General features: G+C 38.8%; 2 protein-coding genes across 2 annotated transcripts; both read right to left on the reverse strand.

Moving 5' to 3' along the window:
- Positions 1-2,461: 2,461 nt before the first annotated feature.
- Positions 2,462-10,445, reverse strand: LOC134629030 (cytochrome P450 3A30-like). Its single transcript, XM_063475917.1, has 15 exons — positions 10,360-10,445; positions 9,662-9,727; positions 7,513-7,682; positions 7,331-7,424; positions 6,787-6,839; positions 6,478-6,577; positions 6,273-6,386; positions 5,780-5,868; positions 5,519-5,667; positions 5,279-5,406; positions 5,126-5,192; positions 4,581-4,741; positions 3,314-3,540; positions 3,021-3,183; positions 2,462-2,726 (listed from the first exon to the last, which is right to left on the reverse strand). The coding sequence occupies exons 3-15, from the start codon at positions 7,581-7,583 to the stop codon at positions 2,649-2,651; spliced, it is 1,494 nt and encodes a 497-aa protein (XP_063331987.1). The 5' UTR covers positions 7,584-7,682; positions 9,662-9,727; positions 10,360-10,445; the 3' UTR covers positions 2,462-2,648.
- Positions 10,446-11,611: 1,166 nt separating this feature from the next.
- LOC134629033 (cytochrome P450 3A30-like) lies at positions 11,612-15,143 on the reverse strand. Its single transcript, XM_065471036.1, has 9 exons — positions 15,045-15,143; positions 14,840-14,953; positions 14,397-14,485; positions 14,136-14,284; positions 13,897-14,024; positions 13,588-13,748; positions 12,447-12,584; positions 12,153-12,315; positions 11,612-11,829 (listed from the first exon to the last, which is right to left on the reverse strand). Exons 1-6 carry the CDS (start codon positions 15,096-15,098, stop codon positions 13,713-13,715), a joined length of 570 nt encoding a protein of 189 aa, XP_065327108.1. The 5' UTR covers positions 15,099-15,143; the 3' UTR covers positions 11,612-11,829; positions 12,153-12,315; positions 12,447-12,584; positions 13,588-13,712.
- Between the last annotated feature and the right edge of the window lie 743 nt (positions 15,144-15,886).

Here is a 15,886-nt window from a genome sequence, read left to right on the forward strand (position 1 = left end):
TAAAGATTTCAGTAAGAAATATTTAATCCGACATTCATGTGACGGTTCAAACATGTGCTAAAAGATCTGTTTAATGGTATGCATTGATCACAGAGGGTTCAACCCTCTGCGAAATGCACTAAAGAACGATTTCCTTGTATTTAACGACTCCGAAATGCCAAAGTTTAAAAAAGAAGAAGGAAAAAAACACTTTGCACTTGAAACTGAAAGTAATTTGTGTGATCTCTTTGCTTTGTTCCCCATTCTTTAGTTTCTAGTCTAGCCCTGTAGTCTAAAACTGGGTGTTTTCATTTCACTTTAAAAAAAACAAAACATGATTTTTTTTATTGGTTAATTAGGCTGTGGGGGTTTTTTTATTACCGTTTTTGTAATCTTACCTCTGTTTTAGGACTGTTTATTATTCATGCCTGTTTTATCTCTGTTTGTATAAACACTGACCAAAATGAAACACGGATCTCATTAGGTGCCTCAAACAATGAGACATGTAAATATGTTAGTTTCATCACTTGGCATCCATAGACAGACATGTGTCTGTCTCCACAACCAAACAGGTTAATTATTTACTAATTTAGCGCACCGCTGCAAAGGTTATAGTGAAATGAGGCACAGTACTTTCAACTTCATACTGTCAAAGTGAATGAAAAACATTACTTACAGGATATTTTATTGTGCTTTAAAAACATTGCAACCAACCACCATACAGCATTATGGATTTTCCATTTCAGAAAAGGTCAAATCCAAGGTCATGGTTTTACAGTTAAGAGCTTGATTATGTCAAAATTGGATTAATAGTTTAGGAAAAAGTAATCATTAGAAAATTAGCAAATATTTAGCAGAGGTGAAAAACGTGTTGTCTGTCTTTAGAGAGCCATGGTTCCACATAAGACAGAAATTCAAACAGGCTTGCTAAGAAGTGACATAATTATGCATTTTAAAAATAAACTCTTTTATTAAATAATTGTGTTACAGAAGAGACTTCTGAAACAATACATTATGAAACAATCCTTATAAACTGCTATTGTCATGCATATAATTTATTTATGTAGCATATTTGAACACAGTGCAGTGTTGTTTATTAGATTTTTTATTAAACAGTGTACTTAAAACCACGTTGAAAATAAAAATAAAAACAAATGCAATGGAAACAAACTGCACTGCATTTGCACAAAATGGTTAAAATAAAAATTTTAGACAGCATAGCCCGAAACAAAACTCAGCAATGATTTTAAACGAAAATGGCCCTGAACGCCACACCTGGGGCCCTCTGTGGAAGGACATGGTTCATGTGGTCACAAAAGGAAACTGGTGGTTGTGTTCAGTTTTATCACAGACTTTCTAGGATGGTATCTTGAGATTAAAATCTAACTCTTATTCATAACTGATCATTCCTCTCTTTCACTTTCACGTCTTTCCGGGATTCTGGTTACGGTTAGTGCCCAAAAGACTGCATGTACTGTCTAATGTAAATAAATGAAAACGATGCAACTCTCAAATTAAAGCTTCTAAAACAAAAGGTATATATTATTGTACATTTTGGCTAAATACTATTTTACTCTAATCAAGTGATATGATTCTATAGTTTTGATGTAATGGCACAGATTTCAGCTATTTCCAGCGTCATGTAGTCTTCCAATCCAACCTTAAGAACATGTAGTGTTTGCACTGTAGCTGGTTTGCCCACCTCAGATTTTTTTTTTTTTTATCTCCAGCCTCTGTTTATAAACATGGAAAGAACAAGATGGACTAAAACCCGGAGAATGGATCAGTGAAGAAGGAGCAAGAGCACATGAACTTAAGGTGAAAAGTGTCCACTTGAGGGCGCTGTTAGAGAAAAAAAAAAACAAATTCGAAAGACAGGCTATTTTACTTCAGTGCTTCATACAGATATACATTTCTTAAGGTAAAGCTTTTTTTTGTTTGTTTTAACATTTGGTAATTAATGCTCTTACACAACAGCAGAAAGCACTCGTGTCTTTATTCCACTCAGGTCATCCCCATGATCTAAGAGCCTGAGTGGTTAAGAAGTGTGCCTGACATTGTAAATTTCTCTTCATTGACTCCCTTTAAACCTAGAAATCAGGTTAAAATCCTCCACATGTATGTCATTAACTTTTTTCTCCATTTTCCTCCAGAGTTTTAATTTTTGTTCCTATTTATTGTTTGTGGTCTCTCTGTCCCCCCGACCAGGCCCCACCCTGAGCCTTGTTCTGCTCGCTGTGTCTTCTGGGTCAAAAGAAATTTGTCCTCCACATCATCACCAAACCTTTCACTAATGTGTGGTCTCTCTCTGGTACTGTAGGGCATTCACTTTAGGCCATATAATGCCTTGAGGTGACTGTTGTTGGAAACTACATAAAATTGAACTTCAACATTTATTTTCCTACTGTGAGCAGCAAAATGATTACATTCAGAGTAATCTGCCACACACAAAAATGACAGCACAGAGTAGAAGAATCTGGACATTCTTTATTGATTTTAAAGATCAGTAAAATGGTTCATCTGTCACTCACTTAAGAAAAAAGATGCAGAGGTACACGCTAGGACTGTTTTGATAAAAAAATAGCATTTGCTTCTGTACACAAAAGGTTTGTAAAGAGCACAATTAAGAAGAGAATCTTTCATTGTCATTTTTGTTTTTAGCAGGAAGGTTAAGAACGTGGCACCAGCTTCAGTTTGATTGGTCGTTTTGGCTGTAGCAGACCCTGGATGCCCAACTCAATGGGGATCTGCAGAGAAGTGACATGTAGAATTAATGACAATAATAGAAAACTCTGCGTTCTTATTTCAGATCTCCAAACAACTTAAGGTGGAAAGTTGATGGAAAACATGAAAATGTGTAAAATCCAACTGTTTTATGAAAGTGCTGTGTCAGTTCGTGGCTTTTTATCTTTGGACCGATATACATGGTGGATGCATCGTCCATATCACTATTAAACTAGCAGTGAATAATATTGGGACAGGGCTCTTCATACAGCATAAAAAAGGCAATAACAGTTAGAGAAGATGATCTGGGCTCTCACCTCGGTCTCCTTACACACAGAGAAGCTGTACCTCTGGAGGATCTCCACTATTGCAAGTTTCATCAAAACCAGAGCAAATCGCATCCCAATGCAGTTCCTCGGGCCTGCTCCAAAAGGCATGTAGATGTACGGATCAATTGTCTCCTTGTTTTCCTTGCTGAACCTGAGAACACACACACACACACACACACACACACACACACACACAGTATATTAACAACAGAAATGGGGTTATGTCCCACAGAGCTTCATTCTGCTTTGTCACATCAGACACGTGTGAATCCTTTCCGTACCTCTCAGGTTTGAATTTCTCTGGTTCAGGCCAAATCTCGGGGTCATGGTGCATCGGCCAGGTGGGGACTATGACAACCATACCTTTTGGAATCACAAAGCCATTTATCTCCACACTCGCCTTGGCCACACGTTCCAAACGTGAAGCAATGGGGAACAATCGGAGAGACTCATTGATGACACAGTCGAGATACTCCATCTGCATTAGTTCCTGGTACTGGATGGGAGCCTGAACACAAGCACATAAACATGAGTGTGTACACTGATGGATGATAGAGATATACTGAGAGAAGCTGAACATTGTTTCTGATTTACATTATATATGACTATATATCATTAAGTAAAATAATATAATCACCATAACACAATATTATTATAATACATTATATTTACTGTGGGATTTAGTTTAGTTTTGTGATAAAAGCCAGACAGGTTGTGTTTGTTTACTGCACATCAAAATGTGTAAGATCAGTAAAGAAAAATCTTGTTTCAAATTGAGTTAAACTGTGATGTCATTCTGAGCCACTTGTGATGGATATCACCCAAAAGTGGTTTGTTGTGGAGTTCTTCTGCCATCTAGTGGTAAAAACTTTAAACATCCATCCATCCATCCATTAGCTTCCACTTGTCCTTTGCAGGGTTGGGGGGGGGCTGGAGCCTGCCCCTGCTGTCATAGGGCTAGAGGCAGGGTACACCCTGGACAGGTGGCCAGTTTGTCGCTAACACACAGAGACAGACAACCATTCACGCTCACATTCACTCCCGCATTGACACCTATGGGCAATTTAGAGTTTCCAGTTAACCTATCCCCATTTTAAAACAGTAGTTTGAATTTCTGGTGGAGAGACTGTCTGTATGCACTATTACAATGTAGTAAGTAATCAAAGAAAATGCATAAAATAAGATAAAAGGAAACGTAATTAAAACAACCTTGAAAGAAAAATTAAAGAAAAAATACAATTTCCTATATGAAAATTTGGGAGTTTATTATGAACTTGATCATTATGCATTGTTAAAAGGTGACTTCTTCTTCTGTGAAATTTAATGTTGTTTGCAAAGGAAGCTTGTGTTTATTATGTCTTTGTGAAATGATTTTAACTTGACTTTGCAACCCTCCTTGGCTATCACAGCTCCCTGAGACAGCTGGATTAGCATTAAAGGGGAGATAAGTCATGCCTAAATCTTGAGTAAAGTGGGATCTCATCAAAGAAAGGTTTTTCTCACTTTAAGACTACTGTTCAGTTCCAGATGTTCTCACTTCTCATGTACCTTGTTAGGGAAGGTTGCATCCACCTCCTCCTGCAGCTTTTTCATCACCTGAGGGTTTGTTGCCAAATTGTAAGACAAGAAAGTGAGAGAGCTGCTGGTCGTTTCGTAGCCAGCAAAGAGGAAAATCATCGCTTGGGAAAGGATCTCATGATCTGTCAGACCTGAGGAGATAGGAGGGATATACATGTTAGAACAGCTTTAACCTCCTAGGACCTGCCGTCCACATATGTGGACATCACATTTTGGGTTATTTAGACCAAAATACTCAATTTTGCTCTACAAGGGCTTGATATCCACTTACGAGGACATTATACTGCTACTGTTCTATCAAAATTTTAAATGAATATCCTCATATGTGGCTCTGATTTTTCATAAAAACAAAAATAAGGTAAAAAAAAAAATCTGGTAATTCTTCGTTTTTACATTCATTGGGCCCCATTAAGCCCAAATATCAAAGAGAAATTAAAAATGCATGCTGTGAAAGAGTTCAGGTCTTAGGAGGTTAAGCTGGTTTTTCCATGCATGGAGACGTGTCTGTGTATCACCTTTATCCTGTTTGGAATCATTATTTTGCTGAGAGTCGATCATTAGCTGGAGGAAGTCCACTCGAGTCTGGAAGTCAACAAACACAGTCTGAGAACAGCTGTGATCTTATGTCAGAACAGGTTATTGGTACAAACACAAACTCACAGCCGTACCTTTTGCTTGCTGGTCTCTCGATCAATCTTGATCTTCTGTAGCGCAGCGTAAAAGAAGTCTGTCACAGATGTAGGGAAAAAGGCGAAGTCCAGTTTTTCCAATATGGGAATCAGGAATGGAAAGATGACTGAAATTTAAAAAAAAGAAGACATTTATTAATGGAAGAGGAAGGACAGCAGCTGCACTGATGATCAATCTATGCATGAGCTGCAGTTATAAAAATGAAATGAATACTTTACCAACAGCGAGGAAGATGGGGTTGAAAAAGTCAAATTTCAGCATCTTTTTGATGTTAGTGACAAAAGGATCTGAGGGGTTGTTGAGAGAGTCGATGTCCACACTGAAGGCGGTGCTGGTTACCACATCCATACTGTAGGGTCCGAAAAACCTGCAAAACCACACAAACACATCAAACATGACCTTTATTATTGCAGACTTAGAAGAGGTGAATCTGAGCTTTTTCTGATGTATTTAAATGAAAACAGTATGAGAGATCTCACTCTTTCAGCTCTAGAGGTTCATCTTTATCTGCTTTCTTTTTCATGCTGCTGATCAGGACAGCTGAATGCTGCTTCATGATGTCAAGCATCTGAGGCACAAACAGACAAAAAACTAAAAATGTCAACCCTGGATGCAATTATAACAGCACAGAGGTACCACAGTTTTGGTGGATCAGCAGTCCATGAGAATGGGGCAGGGACCACTGTTAGAGACTGAACAAAATCTGTTAATAGATGTTTTTTGCATTGTATGTCTCCCTCGTGCTCTTATATTTACTACTTATATAAACTGAATGGGTCTAAGAAAAAACTCCCAAAATAGTTTTAAACAGTGAAACCAAGTAAGCTGAAAAGCAATGCTTTCTATTCTTTCTAATCTAGTTTCAGCATAAGTGACAGAGAGTTTGGTTATGAATTGCTTTTTGTTTCTTTTGATTTTCAGCATGAAACAAAAGCCGAAGAAGGCCCAGAGTGAGGGGAGAGAGGGACGTACCTCTTTCAATCTCCCAGAGGTGAAGGAGGGAGAAAGGATGCTGCGGATCCTCCTCCACTGATCATCCTCTGCAATGTTCACAGCATCGTACAGCGGCCCATTCAGACGGAAATTCTGTAATAACATTTAAAAGCAGCTGGTGATGAGGACAGAAGGTCAGATTTTTAAAAAGAGACTGATTGAGTCGTATAATGTCCTTACTAACCCTGCGGTTGGTGAAGAAAGAGTAACACTCCTTTATCAGGATAGTTTTTACCATGGCGGGATCAGTGATACACAACACGGGCTGACGGCCATCAAAAATGCTGTATAAACAGTGAAGGGGGATTAATAAAACAATAATTAATATGTTCATTTTTCATGTTTACACACACACACACACACACACACACACACACACACACACAGGCACCTGTAAAACTGGAGCATAAGCACAGATAATAACCTCACCTATTTACATATTCTATATGCATTCAGACGCACACAAACACACACTGTAGAAAACACTACTTACCCCCACATTTTCCCATATTTCTTATAACACTCTTCATCAAAGTTAAAAAATCCCTGAAAACAAGAGCGATATAAAAGATCTAATTATTAAAACACATCATGAGCTGTTTATGACGTAGAACACTGAACAACACCAGATCACACAAAGATCAAGTGTGTAGTGTTGGCAACCGGACAAGGGCAGTACGTGACCGTAGGTCACAGTGAAAGTTAAAGAAGGTGGGGCTTATCAAAAGGACTACACCAGAGAACGATGATAACACAATTAAAAAAAATATGTGTCATCTTTCAATTATTCTACAAATCATAGAACATAGTACTTGGATCATTATGCAAATATGACCCAGGTCAAGCTGTTACCAAGACTTTGGAAAATGTAGATAAACTGAGAGAGCAACGAAATCTGGTTCACTGATCTAACACTGCGCACAGAGGCAGCATTCAAAGTGATGTGTGGATCTGAGACATTAATATAGGGATCATACATTTAAAACAGTCCACAGTGGATACAGCATATACAGTATATACAGTGTGTTATTACTCACCTTTCTATATTTCAACATGGTGCCAAAAAATGGGATAGGTGAGGGCCCAGGGACTCCTAATCTCTTAAATGTCCCATGTGTCCAGCAGGAATACCTGTGAAAAACATGGAACAGGTGTAAGAGAATAAAAGAAGAACAAAAGTGGAAATACCTGAACACATCCAGTATTCTTTCAAACTCACACAAACAGCAGTGTGATGAGGGCAGCCAGCAGGGTCCACGTCTCTGCAGACAAGAAGAAGAAGTACGCCATGTCTGCCAAGTTTCTCTCTTCTCTTTTTCTGTTTTCTCTCTTCTCTCAGCGGTAACACAAGTGTCGTGACCAGAGCCTTTTATTTTGTGCTGCACACACCTGGTGCATGAGTGAGGGAAGTGTGTGTGAGTTTAACCAATAGCAGCAGAGAGCATCAAGTGAATGATTAACGGAGAGAAAGACTGAGGAGCATTTACTGCGTCATAATGACGAGTAACAGCGCTGCTGTTTGTCATACTGCAGTTTTCAGGCCTAGTGAGCTCTCACATGCGTGGTTACAGTCAAGCTAGCCGCATCTACAATGTTGTTGCACTTTTCTTACGCATATTACGATACGGGTGCCGACTGTCTGAGAAACACGAGTCTTCTGCATCCTGGCATTAGTCACTATTTTACTACTCAATCCTCTTCGAATTTATATATATATATATATATATATATATATATATATATATATATATATATATATATATATATATATATATATACATACATATGATTCTTACACAACACAATGAAAATATATATTTTTTTAATTCTCTCACAGTTCACACAATATTTCCAAAACATTGTCTTCTCACTACACTGTACATTTCTATTCAATCTGAACTTATTCCCGACTAAATAAAATTGCACTATTGCAGTACTCATTTTGACTATTTTTGGTATTGTCTATTGTGGTATCGTAAGGAATTATTTCTTCATATAAATATATTTGTATGCATAACCGTTATTATTTATAGATGCAGACATCTTAAGTTCATGTCATTCTATCTGTGTGCTTCTTCAGATGAATGAGTGTGATAAAGGACATGGTGTGTTGTTATACTGGTAATGCCAGGAGAGGCAGTTTCGGTGCTGTGTTACGTGAATGTCCTGTATGAAGGTGGAAGAAGAGAGTGTCCTGTAGGAGGCAGTGAACGGACACCGATGTTATGAATACGTGACTCCAAAAAGCTTCAGTAAACAAGTAGCAACGATATTCCTGTGTGAGGCTCAGTGATTTCATTTTTATTTTTTAAAGATGCAACATCTATATCTTTAATGTTATAACAGAGAAACTGTAAGAGGTGACGCAAATATTTCAATAGATTCTCACTCTTCCTCTACCGCCTCACAGCCCAATGAACTGTACGGTTTAAGAGAAAATTAATAGTACATAAATTACAGTACTGTAGTCTGAATATTTTCAACTTTGAATGAAATCACCTCCTCCATTTTAATGTCAGTAAGACAAAAGAAATGCTGGCTGACTTCTGAAGGAAAAAAAAGGGACTATGCCCATCAACATCGATGCAACTTCGAAACATTGGACAAATACGTTTACCTAAATGACATATTAGACTGTAGGACCAGTAGTGATGCTGTGTACAAGTAGGGGCAGCATCAGTGCTAGAGAGGCCAAAAGATAGATAATCTGTGGTAATTTTCTCTAAAACCGTACAGTTCATTGGGCTGTGAGTCAGAGGGCGAAGAGTGGGGTTAATCCAAAATAAGAATCCAGTGAAATTTGCGTCACCTCTAACAGTTTTCCTGTAATAAAATTTTTTAAAAAATACACAATATCAAAAATACAGTACTACAAATGTATTTAGTTGGGAATAAGGTCAGGTTGAACAGAAATGTACAGTATAGTGAGAAGACAGTTGTTTGGAAATATATTGTCAACTCTTACAGAATTTGTAAATAATTTTTGTTATTTTCAGAGTCTAGTATAAGAATTATAGATTAATTTCTGATAGTGAAAAACAGAAGACTCTCGTGTTTCTAAGCCAGTCGGCACCTGTACCGTAGTATCCGTAAGAAAAGTGCAACAACATTGTAGGTGCGGCTGGCGGTGCGGCTAGCTTTACTGTGACTTTTGTGAGTTCAAAACAAACAAACGAAGCAAACCAATGCAATAAAAACAGCTGTTATTAGCATGAGGGTTTTGCTGTTTGAACTTTAATCTTATTTTATTTGGAATTTGAATGTTACAGAGCAGTCAAGTACAGTGTTTTTCACACAGTCAAGTCATTACGAACATTTTTTGGTCAAACTGTTTTATATAAACAGCTTTAAACTTATACTGTACTCACAGAAAAACATGTCCAGGCATGTACTCAGATCTGTGGGTGAAAGTTCTTTTCCTGTTTTCCTTCAGCCTGGAAAGAGGAAAGAGGCTGGTTTATGTAACAGGACTCCTCCTCTCTGAGATCAGCTAGAGATTACTTTAATGCAGCCGAGCAAGAGGGAGCCATGGATTTGTTCTTTTCTTCTCTTTACAAACATGGATACTGCTGATCACATTTATCTGCATATTTTTTATGTGAGTTAATGTTTACAATAAAACAGTTTAAATTTAAGGTGGCAACAGCTGAATTGGTCAAGCGTAGCCAAGCAAGTTAACAGTGAGTGAACCTGTGCACCTTCATGCTTTAACCCCTTTGATGTTCTGTCTAGATACGGCCACTGGACCTTTGGTATATTTGAGAAGATGGGGTCCTCTTAACTGGCACCAGAAGGCCTGATCATATCACCGATACCGATACACCGATACTTTTAAAACTTTCAATAACTTGGCGCCCAGTTACCTAACATACATTCTCAACGTGTTTAGCCCCAACGAGCACTTAGATCCTCTAACCAACTGCTCTTAGTGCAATCAAGGCCCCAACGAAAGACTAGACGGGAACGAGCTTTTGCAATTGCCGCACCTAAACTCTGGAATAATCTTCCAATCGATGTCCGCATGTCAGAATCCATTCAATCGTTTAAATCACACTTAAAAACTCACCTGTTCCTTCTGTTTTTGTTGCCATTTGCTGTAATCCGATTTGCTGCCTTGTGTGAAGCAGTTTGTTGAACACTGTCCCTTTTAAATGTGCTATAGAAATAAATATTGATTGACTGATTGATTGACCTGCTTTACCAACCGCAGGGTGAGAACATGAACATGAAATTAACACTGGCTGAAACAAAACATCCAACAGTCTGTTATAATAACCAATGAAGTGATACACATTAAAATCCTCCACATGTACAAAGTCCTGAATGATCTGATCCCATCATATCTTAAAGACTACAGGGTGGGCCATTTATATGGATACACCGTAATAACATGGGAATGGTTGGTGATACCTACACTCTGCTATTCATCTCCTTTTTTTATGTTGCGGCTTTTGAGCCGGGTCGTAACAGTCACATGGCCCTCTTCCTATTGAAAAAACAAAAGTTGTATCCAAGATGGCCGACTTCTAAATGGGCACCATGGTCACCACCCATCTTGAGGAGTTTGCCCCCTCACATATACTAATGTGCCACAAACCGGACTTTAATATCACCAACCATTCCCATTTTATTACGGTGTATCCATATAAATGGCCCACCCTGTAGATCACTTTGCTCTCAGCGTTTTTTTTGTTTTTGTTTTATTTGGTTCCTAGAGTTTCTAAAAGTAGAATGGGAGGCAACGCATTCAGCTATCAGGCCACTGCACTGTGGAACCTCTCTAGCTTACTCTTAGCTCAGACTTTTGTTTTTTTGAAAAAGCCTATAGTTCAGCCTGGATCAGTTGATCCCGAGGCTGCTGGCAGACCTCTCTCTTTCTTCTCCATTCCCCTCTTTTCACTCCCCACACATTTATCTGCCAATGTTGCATGTCATTAGCTTTTTTCTCTTTTCACTTTTTTCCTATTTCTTGTTTGTGGTCTCTCTGTCCCCCCGCACAGGCCCCACCCTGAGCCTTGTTCTGCTCGCTGTGTCTTCCGGGTCAAAAGAAATTTGTCCTCCACATCATCACCAAACCTTTCACTAATGTGTGGTCTCTCTTGTACTGTAGGGCATTCACTTTACGTCATATAATGCCTTGAGGTGACTGTTGTTGGAAACTACATAAAATTGAACTTTAACATTTATTTTCCTACTGTGAGCAGCAAAATGATTACATTCAGAGTTATCTGCAGCACATAAAAATGACAGGACAGAGTAGAAGAATCTGGACATTCTTTAATGATTTTAAAGATCAGTAAAATGGTTCATCTGTCAAACAGTTAAGAAAAAAGATGCAGAGGTACACGCTTGTACTGTTTCGGTAAAAAACTGGCATTTGCTTCTGTACACAAAAGGTTTGTAACGAGCACAATTAAGAAGAGAATCTTTCATTGTCATTTTATTTCTAGCAGGAAGGTTAAGAACGTGACGCCAGCTTCAGTTTGATTGGTCGTTTTGGCTGTAGGAGACCTTGGACGCCCAACTCAATGGGGATCTGCAGAGAAGTAACATGTAGAATTAATGACAATAACACAAAACTGCCGTCTTATTTCAGATCTCCAAAAAACTTAAGGTGGAAAGTTGATGGAAAATGTGAAAATGTGTAAAATCCAACTGTTTTATGGAAGTGCTGTGTCAGTTCATGGCTTTTTATCTTCAGACTGATAGACACCGTGGATGCATCCTCCATATAACTATTAAACTAGCCGTGAATAATATTGGGACAGGGTAAAAAACGGTTATTGTATTTTTTATCATGTATGAAAATACATGATAAAAAAGGCAATAACAGTTAGAGAAGATGATCTGGGCTCTCACCTCGGTCTCCTTACTCACAGAGAAGCTGTACCTCTGGAGGATCTCCACTATTGCAAGTTTCACCACAACCAGAGCAAATCGCATCCCAATGCAGTTCCTCGGGCCTGCTCCAAAAGGCATGTAGATGTACGGATCAATTGTCTCCTTGTTTTCCTTGCTGAACCTGAGAACACACACACACACACACACACACACACACACACACACACACACACACACAGTATATTAACAACAGTTCAGGCCAAATCTCGGGGTCCCGGTGCATCGGCCAGGTGGGGACTATGACAACCATACCTTTTGGAATCACAAAGCCATTTATCTCCACACTGGCCTTGGTTCCAAACGTGCAACAATGGGGAACAATCGGAGAGACTCATTGATGACACCGTCGAGATACTCCATCTGCATTAGTTCCTGGTACTAGATGGGAGCCTGAACACAAGCACATAAACATGAGTGTGTACACTGATGGATGATAGAGATATACTGAGAGAAGCTGAACATTGTTTCTGATTTACATTATATATGACTATATATCATTAAGTAAAATAATATAATCACCATAACACAATATTATTATAATACATTATATTTACTGTGGGATTTAGTTTAGTTTTGTGATAAAAGCCAGACAGGTTGTGTTTGTTTACTGCACATCAAAATGTGTAAGATCAGTAAAGAAAAATCTTGTTTCAAATTGAGTTAAACTGTGATGTCATTCTGAGCCACTTGTGATGGATATCACCCAAAAGTGGTTTGTTGTGGAGTTCTTCTGCCATCTAGTGGTAAAAACTTTAAACATCCATCCATCCATCCATTAGCTTCCACTTGTCCTTTGCGGGGGGGGGGGGGGGGGGGGGGGGGGGGCAGGGCAGGTGGCCAGTTTGTCGCTAACACACAGAGACAGACAACCCTTCACGCTCACATTCACTCCCGCATTGACACCTATGGGCAATTTACAGTTTCCAGTTAACCTATCCCCATTTTAAAACAGTAGTTTGAATTCCTGGTGGAGAGACTGTCTGTATGCACTATTACAATGTAGTACGTAATCAAAGAAAATAATAAAATAAGATAAAGGGAAACGTAATTAAAACAACCTTGAAAGAAAAATTAAAGAAAAAATACAATTTCCTATATGAAAATTTGGGAGTTTATTATGAACTTGATCATTATGCATTGTTAAAAGGTGACTTCTTCTGTGAACTTCAATGTTGTTTGCAAAGGAAGCTGTGTTTATTATGTCTTTGTGAAATGATTTTAACTTGACTTTGCAACCCTCCTTGGCTATCACAGCTCCCTGAGACAGCTGGATTAGCATTAAAGGGGAGATAAGTCATGCCTAAATCTTGAGTAAAGTGGGATCTCATCAAAGAAAGGTTTTTCTCACTTTAAGACTACTGTTCAGTTCCAGATGTTCTCACTTCTCATGTACCTTGTTAGGGAAGGTTGCATCCACCTCCTCCTGCAGCTTTTTCATCACCTGAGGGTTTGTTGCCAAATTGTAAGACAAGAAAGTGAGAGAGCTGCTGGTCGTTTCGTAGCCAGCAAAGAGGAAAATCATTGCTTGGGAAAGGATCTCGTGACCTGTCCGACCTGAGGAGATAGGAGGGATATACATGTTAGTACACCTTTAAGCTGGTTTTTCCACTCGAAGTCTGGAAGTCAACAAACACAGTCTGAGAACAGCTGTGATCTTATGTCAGAACAGGTTATTGGTACAAACACAAACTCACAGCCGTACCTTTTGCTTGCTGGTCTCTCGATCAATCTTGATCTTCTGTAGCGCAGCGTAAAAGAAGTCTGTCACAGATGTAGGGAAAAAGGCGAAGTCCAGTTTTTCCAATATGGGAATCAGGAATGGAAAGATGACTGAAATTTAAAAAAAGAAGACATTTATTAATGGAAGAGGAAGGACAGCGGCTGCACTGATGATCAATCTATGCATGAGCTGCAGTTATAAAAATGAAATGAACACTTTACCAACAGCGAGGAAGATGGGGTTGAAAAAGTCAAATTTCAGCATCTTTTTGATGTTAGTGACAAAAGGATCTGAGGGGTTGTTGAGAGAGTCGATGTCCACACTGAAGGCGGTGCTGGTTACCACATCCATACTGTAGGGTCCAAAAAACCTGCAAAACCACACAAACACATCAAAAATGACCTTTATTATTGCAGACTTAGAAGAGGTGAATCTGCGCTTTTTCTGATGTATTTAAATGAAAACAGTATGAGAGATCTCACTCTTTCAGCTCTAGAGGTTCATCTTTATCTGCTTTCTTTTTCATGCTGCTGATCAGGACAGCTGAATGCTGCTTCATAATGTCAAACATCTGAGGCACAAACAGACAAAAAACCCTGGATGCAATTATAACAGCACAGAGTTACCACAGTTTTTGTAGATCACCAGTCCCTGAGAATGGGGCAGGGACCACTGTTAGAGACTGAACAAAATCTGTTAATAGATGTTTTTTGCATTGTATGTCTCCCTCGTGCTCTTATATTTACTACTTATATAAACTGAATGGGTCTAACTGTGAAACCAAGTAAGCTGAAAAGCAATGCTTTCTATTCTTTCTAATGTAGTTTGAGCATAAGTGACAGAGAGTTTGGTTATGAATTGCTTTTTGTTTCTTTTGTTTTTTAGCATCAAACAAAAGCCGGAGGGAGGGCAGAGAGGGACGTACCTCTTTCAATCTCCCAGAGGTGAAGGAGGGAGAAAGGATGCTGCGGATCCTCCTCCACTGATCATCCTCTGCAATGTTCACAGCATCGTACAGCGGCCCATTCAGACGGAAATTCTGTAATAACATTCAAAAGCAGCTGGTGATGAGGACAGGAGGTCAGATTTTTAAAAAGAGACTGATTGAGTCGTATAATGTCCTTACTAACCCTGCGGTTGGTGAAGAAAGAGTAACACTCCTTTATCAGGATAGTTTTTACCATGGCGGGATCAGTGATACACAACACGGGCTGCCGGCCATCAAAATGCTGTATAAACAGTGAAGGGGGATTAATAAAACAATAATTAATATACTCTATACGTTCAGACGCACACAAACACACACTGTAGAAAACACTACTTACCCCCACATTTTCCCATATTTCTTATAACACTCTTCATCAAAGTTAAAAAATCCCTGAAAACAAGAGCGATATAAAAGATCTAATTATTAAAAAACATAATGAGCTGTTTATGACGTAGAATGCTGAACAACACCAAATCACACAAAGATCAAGTGTGTAGTGTTGGCTACGGGACAGGGGCAGTACATGACCATAGGTCACAGTGAAAGTGAAAGTGGGTGGGGTTTTCAAAAGGGCTTCAATTACACCAGAGAAGGATGATGAAACAATTTAAAAAATATGTGTCATCGTTCAATTATTGTACAAATGATAGAAAATAGTACTTGGATCACTATGTAAATATGACTCTGGTCAAGCTATTACCAAGGAAATGTAGTTAAATTGAGAGAGCAACTAAATCTGGTTCACTGATCTAACACTGTGACACATGAATCTGAGACACTAATATAAGGATCACACATTTAAAACAGTCCACAGTGGATACAGCATATACAGTATATACAGTGTAAGTGTTATTACCCACCTTTCTATATTTCAACATGGTGCCAAAAAATGGGATAGGTGAGGGCCCAGGGACTCCTAATCTCTTAAATGTCCCATATGTCCAGCAGGAATACCTGTGAAAAACATGGAACAGGTGTAAGAGA

Source organism: Pelmatolapia mariae, linkage group LG6 (assembly GCF_036321145.2).
Source record: "Pelmatolapia mariae isolate MD_Pm_ZW linkage group LG6, Pm_UMD_F_2, whole genome shotgun sequence".
NCBI classification, from domain to species: domain Eukaryota; kingdom Metazoa; phylum Chordata; class Actinopteri; order Cichliformes; family Cichlidae; genus Pelmatolapia; species Pelmatolapia mariae.

Bases quoted from the DNA above. Each gene is read 5' to 3' on its own strand.
- LOC134629033 (XM_065471036.1), bottom strand. From the start codon at position 15,098: ATGGTAAAAACTATCCTGATAAAGGAGTGTTACTCTTTCTTCACCAAC. The intron at 14,954-15,044 runs GTTAGTAAGGAC...ATGTTATTACAG, and splicing joins CTTTCTTCACCAACCGCAGG to AATTTCCGTCTGAATGGGCC. The intron at 14,285-14,396 runs GTGAGATCTCTC...GTGGTTTTGCAG, and splicing joins GAACCTCTAGAGCTGAAAGA to GTTTTTTGGACCCTACAGTA.
- LOC134629030 (XM_063475917.1), bottom strand. From the start codon at position 7,583: ATGGCGTACTTCTTCTTCTTGTCTGCAGAGACGTGGACCCTGCTGGCT. The intron at 5,869-6,272 runs GTACGTCCCTCT...TTTGTGCCTCAG, and splicing joins CCTCTGGGAGATTGAAAGAG to ATGCTTGACATCATGAAGCA. The intron at 3,184-3,313 runs GTACGGAAAGGA...GTGTGTTCTCAG, and splicing joins GAGAAATTCAAACCTGAGAG to GTTCAGCAAGGAAAACAAGG.